Genomic DNA, 9,202 nt, shown 5'->3' on the forward strand with positions numbered 1-9,202 from the left:
GACCAAAATGTCTGTTACAAATGAATTTTTAAAATAAAATACATATTTTGTAAATGTAGTATAACGTTAATGATATAAAAAGTGAACATGACTCTGTTTTATACAATTTCTTAAGTTAAACCTCTTAAAAATATTGTTTTATATTAAAAATGGTTTCTAAAATGTTGAAAATTGGTTTTGTGACGAGCTCTTTTACAGATGCAGAGTGACTATGAAACAGGATAAAAAAGAAAAATCAGAGAATCATAAGGGAAAAGTATTATTTAATCTTAGGTCAACTTAGGTCACAAATGGAGAATGTTTCACTTTGGCTTTGGATGTCATGCATAAATTGAGCAGAGCAGCTATTGTGTACTTATTCCATTAGTGTGATGAGGTTTTGAATGCTGGAGGGTTTGGTTGTCACAATCATTATTCACAAGTTGAATGTGTTGTGAAATGATTAAGTTTGTCTCATTAAAGAGCAAGAACGTTTAGAGAACATTCAAATGAGCGGAAGCTGAAGTCTGATTTATTGATTCATTAGATTTATTCTTTTATATTCTTTAAAAATACATTTTTAATGAGTCTGCTTCAAGGTGCATTCACATCCCTCACATTAATAACATCAGAATCTAAACCTTTAGTTTATGACAAGCAGAAAACTTGACCTCATTAAAATGAATGGAAGAATATGACCTCTAATCTTAAAGTTTAACATTTCAGTATCAGTATTTCTACACACCTCCTGCAGGTGTGCCAGATAATTGCACTGCGACAACCAACCTCATGTCCCTCTGCTCTTGTCAAGTTCACCAAATTTCTGCACTGGATAACTACTGGTACTGGTCATGTATTTATGTCCTTTCTTATTGGACAGGCTTTGCTTTTGAATTCAATTTTTTAACTGAGTGAGAAATCCTGCTTTCCTAACCCAGATCTGAAGACTGTATATGTATGTATGTATATATACTCATATGTCTCCATGTTTGTATAAAGGCTTTGTTTAAATTAGGGATGTGTATTCCAACTAATTTTGATATTCGAGTGTCCGTACGGGTTAATGAGCAGATAATCCATTAACTGAGGAGAAGGACAAACAACCAAACAAACTGACTTTGGACAACAGAAGGCTAAGAGAGGATGCCTCAGATGAGCTAAAGCTACAGCTAAACACTAGATGCTGATGAGAACTTCTTATCTTCTTACAAGTGGTCTCCTCAGCAATAATAATAACAATAATAATAGTAAAGTTTTTTATATAGCACCTTTCATACATTTATAAGGCAGCAGTAAGTGCTTTCCAGTGTGAACTAAAAACTAAACCAAGCTAAACAGAGTAAGAAAAGAAAGTAGTAGTCTAATAAAATAAGCTCACTATAGGATGCAACAAAAAAGCAGTGGCAAAGTAACAGTAAGAATTTAAAACAAAAAAAGGATTTAAGTACTACCATTAAATGAAAATGAAACTAATATAAAAGTGATATTTTTGTGAAAGATAAATGCTCAAGTGGAACAAAATGAACTGTTTTTACATTCAGTGATTATAGGAGCCTGATGAGTATTCATTGGTAGTGTGTTCCAGATCTTTAGTGCATGAAAAAGGCTGCTTTGTCACTTTTTTTTACATTTTATATGTGTAATATGGAGAAACAGCACTGGGCAATTTTATGGCACAATTTAGAACAGAGTTTATCAGGTATTGAGAGATGTGTGAAGGTCTTATACTTTTGTACAAGTTTGTTTAATAGTTTGTTTGTTGTGCTAACATTTATTAGAGAAATGTATTTTCACTGTTTCTGGGCCTACCTAACATCTGCAAGACCACTGTTCTACCACTGTAGTGTCAAAAACCACCATTACCTCAAGGTTGACTTTCCTTCAGCTGGGGCAAACGGAGCTGCCCTTGTCTTGCAGTAACCAACAGCAGATTACATTTAAACTCTATTGGATTCAATACAAAAATGTATCCACCTGAATTCCCTACCTAACATCTGCTAGAGTGGTTAGCTCCTCAAATCACGTCCTTAACAATGCATTCTTGGCACCAGATTCACACTGAGGCTCGTTTCAGAGTAGCAAAGTGTCAGAACAAAATCCTCTCATGTAATTTAACAGAAAAAGGAAAAACATTCTTAACTTTCAGTGTAAGTTCATGTAAATGGCCTCTGGCATTTTGAAAAAAAATGTATGCATATATATTAAAAACAAAAAAACAAAAATGGAAATATGAGGTTTTGTTTCCAACAGCAACATTGTTGGTCTGTATCTTCTCTCCATCCTTCTGTGATGAAACATAATTTCATTCAAATATAATTATATACTGGCATCTTGAACGGTTGACAGAGTACTCGAGTACCCCTTCATGTCCCTAACTCAAAGTTCCTTTAGTTCACAATATGAATGCCTCTTAACCCTCGAGAGATAATATTGTTAGCAAGCTAAATGTCTTTCTTGATGTGGCTAACACTGTTGTTTGTGCAGACCCTGGGCATCCACATCAATAAGTGGAAGCTGGACTTCAAACTGGGTGTGTACGTGCTGATCCTGTACGCAGTCTTCCTCTGCTTCTCCATCATGATCGAGTACAACGTCTTCACCTTCGTCAACCTTCCCATGTGTCAGGAGGACCATTAGAAGCTCTCAGACCTCCATGCATAAGGCATCTCCAGGTGTTAATAACATCCAAATCTAGATCCAGAATACATCACCACAACATACCCTCATCCCTTCTGAACTTACCCTTAAAGGAGCAGTGCAATCAAACATGGCCAATAGCAACTGGATGAAAACTCATAGCCACCACTTAGCATTAACCCTGTTAACTTTCTGCTCATTTTTGGCTATTCAGTCACTGTTAGCAACATTAGCTCACTGAACTATTCCAATAATAAGCAAGACCACTATTCTACCACTGTAGTGTCAAAACCACCATTACCTCAAAGTTGACTTTCCTTCAGCTGGGGCAAACGGAGCTGCCCTTGTCTTGCAGTAACCAACAGCAGATTACATTTAAACTCTATTGGATTCAATAGAGTCTTCACCAAGTTCCCTCTGTTTGTTTGGAATCTCCAGAGCGAAAGGCTTCAGTGATCTCCTGGAAGTGACCAATTTTTCTGTCCTATTTTAAGAACAGGTCCCTACTAATCTCAACAGTTTAAATCCACCCCCAAAACTACCACAATAATCCCTAATCGACAACCTACATCTACAACCTGCACTTCCTGATCCATGAAGAGGATCTTCTTGTCGGCAGCTCTTCTTTTCCATCCAAAAAAGAAAAAAAGAATAAAAGACATCCATGTCCCAGAGTGGATCACTCGTCTGCCAAATATGGACCATATCCCATCCTACCTGAATTTGAAGAGATACCTACTTTTTTTTTGTACATTGCTTCTTTATTCTTTTGTCAGTATATTTATTCATTTATTTATATTTTATAAACATTTTTCTCTCTTTTTGTCTCTTTTTGTAGGAGACCATGCCAGATGTGCATGCTTTCCTTTTTTTGTGGCACTACATTATGTAAATGTTGTTTGTTTTGTTGTTCAAAGGTGTGCAAATAGAGTGAAAACAGATGTTTGGCCATTGCACTTTCAGGTTGTGTCCTTTGTGTCATACCTCTGGGTGAAATTGCTCTTTTTTAAGGGATGTTCTCTGGCCCTTTGAAGTGGACCGCTGTGTAAATGCATTCTCAGTTCGGAAATGGGACAGTGAGAAATGGGTCATCTCTGTGCACAGCACAAGCAACGTTTCTGTTTGCAGTACGAAGAATTTCTGGGATTTCTGGTGAGGCCTGTGTGAACACACATGGCCATTACATGGTGTTAGAACACATGTATTTATTTTTTTGTGCAGGAACTGGAGAAAGGGTTTGACCCTCACTTTGTCCGTCAGCAGATGGAGGGTCGCGATCACAGCCGTTCTGTATCAGGGAATATTATGGGTTTATAACACCCATCAGTGGCAATGATGGTGTTCTATTGACAATTTAACATGTAGATACATGCACTTTAAAACAAAGCAACCAAGCAAGCAGTCCTCCATCACTGAACAAGAATCAGTGCTTCCTTCTGCTAGGTATGTGTGCGTGTGTGGGTGAGATTAGAGGATGTCCGTGTATCACCGTAACGACTTTGTGAGCACAAGCCCTCGAGAGTGTATTGTCCACAGTGCATCATGGGACGTTTGCTGAGACCATGGCCCAATCACAACCTGGCAGCTATGAGCAAAAACTGCAGTCGAGACAGGGACAACAGGGACTCGGTGGCTTGAAAGGAAAAGCGTCATCATTGAAAAAAATGTGTGTGCTTTTGTGTCAGAAAAGCTGAGAGTTGATGCTAATATATGCAATTTCAATATGAGCATCACTCTTGGGTCCTTATTTCATATCACTGAAGGACAAACATGAACCTCTTCTGCTAGGAGGGTTGTCTGAGTAACTCAAAGTAATTAGGAATTAGCAATACTGGTTTTGGAAGGGGGAGAGGTCTTTTACAAAGCAGGATCTTCTCAGTTAGCTGGACAGCTTAAGTCTAATGTGAGGACTTCCTATTGGGCAGGCTGGATTTAGGCTATATGGCTAAGTGAGAAACTAACTAGAAAGGCTTAAATTTGGGCTGTCTGGCTAGCCAACTGAAGAATCTTGCTAGATAGGCTTGGATTTGGGCTAACTGAAAAACTAACCAGACAGACCTCAATTTGGGCTATCTGGCTACCTTAGAAACAAATTGGTCTGGCATGAATTTGGGCAATCTGGCTAACTAAGAGATCTAGCTAGCTGGCAAATTAACCAGACAGGCTTGAATTTAGACAAACTCTAGACTTTGAATTGAGAAACTAACTGTAAGGGCTTAAATCTGGGCTATCTAGCAAGCTAACTGACTTGAAATGAACTGGCTTGAATTAGGGCTATCCTGCTAACTGAGAGATTTAGCTAACTAAGAATCTTATTGGATTAGCTTGAGGGATTTGGGATATCTGGCTAATTGAGAGATCGAGCTACCTGACAAACTAACCGTTCAGACTTCTGTTTGGACTGGACTTCCTTGAATTTTGGCTCTCTAAGAAATCTAGCTAGCTATTTGACAAACTAACTGAACAGACATCAGTTTTGGCTATATGGCTATCTGAGGGATCTAGCTAACTGAAGAATCTTGCTGGATAGGCTTAAATGTCGGCTATCTGAGAAACTAACCAGGCAGACTTCAGTTTGGGCTATTTAGCTAACCAAGAGATTTAGCTAACTGAGAATCTTATTGGATGAGCCTGACTGGGATGTCTGACCTTAGTTTGAACTGGACTGTCTTGAATTTGGACTGTCTAGCTTCCCCGAGAGATCTAGCTAACTGACAAACTAATCGAACAGACTTAAATTTTGACTGGCTTGAATTTAGCTAACTGAAAAATCTTGCTGGATAGGCTCAATTTTGGGCTAACTGAGATTTAGCTAACTGTAAAATTAATCAGACAGGCTTGAATTCAGGCTAACCGACTAACTAAAAACGTTACTGGACAGGCTTGAATTTTGGCTGACCGATAAACCCTGCTCTGTGAAATATCCCCTGCCCCAGCAGTGAGAGACTGGACAGAATGCTCTGAATGGGGACACTATGCAGGCCGTCTTCCCCAGGGCATTATTTTCCACCTTTCTTAAGTGAGTGTTTGAGAAGACTGGGGCCTGTGCGTACCACCTCCTGCTCCTCTGTGGAGGAAGAAACTCCGCAGGCTGTGACGCGGGCAATTTCGAGACTTTATTTGAAGCTGCTACTGTGACGGGGAGGAAGTGATCACACATTGGACGGCCTGCCCATAAGTCCTGCGCACCATTGAAATGTGTCCTAATCTCTCCCTTTCCACAGACTCTTGGTTCCTCTTGCCTCGGCGCTCAGCTCCACAGTGTCTGTTTTATGTTTGAATGGCATCAAATACTGGACTTGATTTCATGAAGAGAAAAACTCTTCTTTAGTGCCATTTTCAAAACTTTACTGACATTGTTAAAGCTGAATTCTCAGCTATCGATTTTTTTCACTTTTTGTTGTAAGAAGAGCTTACATGTACATACTTTTGTTTGCCATTTAGCAAATTTTTCAATAGCTGAGGATTGTCTCCGTTTATTTTTGGTTTTTGGTGTTTATGGGCGGCGTCTGTGCTGTGGCCCCCTTTCCCCGCCCCTCCACCCCCCCTTCTGAGAGGAACAGCATTGTTGTGGTCTTGTACTGCGTTTCATCCAAGACACATACATGCCAATGTACTATCTCACTGGATCTTTATCGCATATTTGTTAATAATCACATTTCAAAAGGTAGAATTTCAGATGGTGTATATGTTGTAACTGTATTTACAGATTGTATGAATATGAGTACAAATTAAGCGCACATAAAACAGATTTAATATGACTATGAAACACGGTGGGAGCATCTTTAGTACATTGTGAACGAAAGCGACCCTATGCACTGTGAGTTCAATCTGATGTGGGATTTATGTCTATAATAAACACGGTTAAAGAGGTATATGTATATATATTTAATGTAAAGTTAGGTACTATGAACCATAACTGATGACATCTGTATAACTTATTTGAATGTATTGTCTTGCTATAATGGACATATCCAACCAATGCATTTTACTGTAAAGCAATAACATACAAAAAAAATCAAAAGAATTCCTGTACATTTGTCATATAAGTCCTTAGAAATGGGACGTTAGTCACAAATTAAATGTTGCCATTTATACCTGTTTCATAGTTTTTGTGGAATGTTTTAAATGTGCGCACCTGTCTCGATTATGTGTCCGGCCACCAAATGGACAGCCTGTTTTTGGCTACAGTGTGTGTTGATGGGTCCATGGAGTGGAGAACATTTCATTTTCTCGATAAAGGGCTTGAAAATGTATGGTCCAGTGTTTGGGCACCCCTGGTCAAATGATATGTTATGTTGATTGTCTAAGTGAAAATAAGTTAACACATTCTCTATACAGCACACATTTAACATATTGGGAAAGAAAATAGATAAAATGTTGCCTATGCAAACGTGATGGCATATTCTCTCTCTCTCTCTCTCTCTCTCTCTCTCTCTCTCTCTCTCTCCCTATATATATATATATATATATATATATATATATATATATAATTTTGACTCGGGATGTTAAAACTTCTGCATAAGACTGTATATATCATGTCCAAATAACGTTTGATATGACCTACCAGAAAGTTACCCTAACTCCTCCATCACACACTGAATACAGTAAATGTATTTAATTATTTTCTTTTAGCAAACTACAGTGTACTGTTAAAAACAAAATGTTTAAACATTAATTTTGAAACTTATTTCTTTTTTCTATAACGCCTTTTTGGACCTCAGTCCCCAAGATGAAAGTTTGGGCACCCCTTGAATGCAATTTCTGGCTTGTTTATTTATAATTTTCCAAGCTAATTTTGTCTTTTATCCGTTTGTATCTATCTAAATAGTTGTAACAGCCAGCTATAATGACCAGGTTTACTAATTGAAACTTAAATTTTCAACATATTCAACCGCTTATCCTTCTGGGCCACAGGGGGAAGCTGGAGCCTATCCCAGTGGTCAATGGACAGAAGGCAGGAAAAACCCTGGACACCGCCCGCCAGTCTGAAACTTAAAATGATCCTGGTAATTAATTGAATTGAATTACATAAAGTAAGAGTACTGAAACATTACTGGAACAAACATTAGTGTCTCTTTCCTTTATGTAGGTTATCATTTAGTATTTACTGGTTAGTATTTTGTTGCATATCTCTTGTTTTGGAAGACAGTTTTGTCTTCTGTGTAAATAACTTTCAGAATGTTGAAATGTTGAGTCAGTTATGTTGGATAGCAGCTTTTCAGTAGCAGCACTGGTGACGTGCACATTTGTATTGCTGTCCAAGCAAGTAAAACGGGGGTTTGGTAAAAGTTTTTTAGTTTGGACCCAAAGGTGGCCTCCAATGTAGCTGAAATGATGCCCTTTTGCTTATGATAAAGCACAATTTCCATAATACAAGTTAAAGTAATACAAGTTAACTAATACAAGTTAAGTTAAATAATTAAAAAAAAATAAATAAATAATGATAGAGGTGTCCCAAGACTATGTTTGAGCACTGTGGGAATGCTCTGTAGATTCTGAGGAACAGTGTTGATGGCAATGGGTGGGGAAGGAATTCTTTAAGATTAATTTCTTTATTAAATCCAGCACACAGTGTATAAACTCGTATGGCAGTGATTGCTTGAATCGACTCTTCCCTGTCAATATCCCACAGTTTGCTGTCACCCAATTGTGCTGGCTTTGATTAAGTTTTGCTTTGACAAAACAAAGAGAGATGGAACTGATAAAAAGAATTCAGAACATTTCAGTTAGATTTCTACACTAAATGCTGCCTTATGCTGATCTCCATTTAATAATTAATAGCATGTGGGTGAATGTGAGTTTTGACCAGCAGGTGGCATCCTAAGCTCACTATTTGATAAGACAAGTGGCTACTGCTGGCAATAGCACACAAAAGGTTAAGCTCCTTTTTTTCATCACAGCTGGACCTGGTTTTATGTAGATGTGGGAGTTAGTGTCAGTGAAGAGCGAGTGAATTGGAGTTGTCATGTTGTAAGTGTGCCTGTGCTGTGATTGTGCTGTTGATCTCTAAACACCTTTTCTTGGTTATTTATTGTGCAGGAGCCTTTAGTCCTTTTCTTCGAATGGGAGCTGCCTGCTAAACATTAACTCTTCAAAGAGTTGAGTATTTTTGAACATGAAATTCTAAAAGTCTCACATGGCTCTAAAATGTTGACTGTTGTAAAAAATCGTAAAAAATTACTTAATGTAATTGTTGCGTCACTTGTGAAACCCTAGCTTATGGAGCTTTCTAAAGACTGGCTTAATTGAACTGACCCCCCTCCAGCCTCCACCCACAAATGCATTCTTTCACTGTCGTGAGGCTGGACAAGCTTTTATGACCTCGCCCACACATATACTAATATTTTTTAAAACAAAGTTTTTTTCCCGTCCTTTGTCCACGCCAGCAGCGTTTTTGAAAATCTCTCTGTCTACTTGAAATTGCCAACATCTCTCAAAAACACTCATGTGAGCATTCCAGCCCAGTACAAGGCAATAATATATCATAATTTCACGCAGATTCCAAAGATTTCCAGGAAATAAAAGCTAAAAGCAGTAAAAGATGGCCTTTTGGAAGTAGCTCAGGCAGTACACTACATTTAAA

The 9,202-nt window shown here is 38.1% G+C and overlaps 1 protein-coding gene across 2 annotated transcripts in view; it reads left to right on the forward strand.

The window, feature by feature from the left end:
* slc24a4b (solute carrier family 24 member 4b) overlaps nt 1–6,711 on the forward strand; it is an 83,098-nt gene extending 76,387 nt beyond the window's left edge. For both annotated transcript variants that reach the window (XM_036582195.1, XM_036582194.1), the window contains exon 17: nt 2,464–6,711. In XM_036582195.1, coding sequence (XP_036438088.1) covers nt 2,464–2,616 — 153 coding nt within the window. In that variant the 3' untranslated portion in view covers nt 2,617–6,711. The remainder of the gene's footprint in view (nt 1–2,463) is intronic.
* The last annotated feature ends 2,491 nt before the right edge of the window (nt 6,712–9,202 follow it).

Source organism: Colossoma macropomum, unplaced genomic scaffold (assembly GCF_904425465.1).
Source record: "Colossoma macropomum unplaced genomic scaffold, Colossoma_macropomum, whole genome shotgun sequence".
Lineage (NCBI taxonomy): Eukaryota > Metazoa > Chordata > Actinopteri > Characiformes > Serrasalmidae > Colossoma > Colossoma macropomum.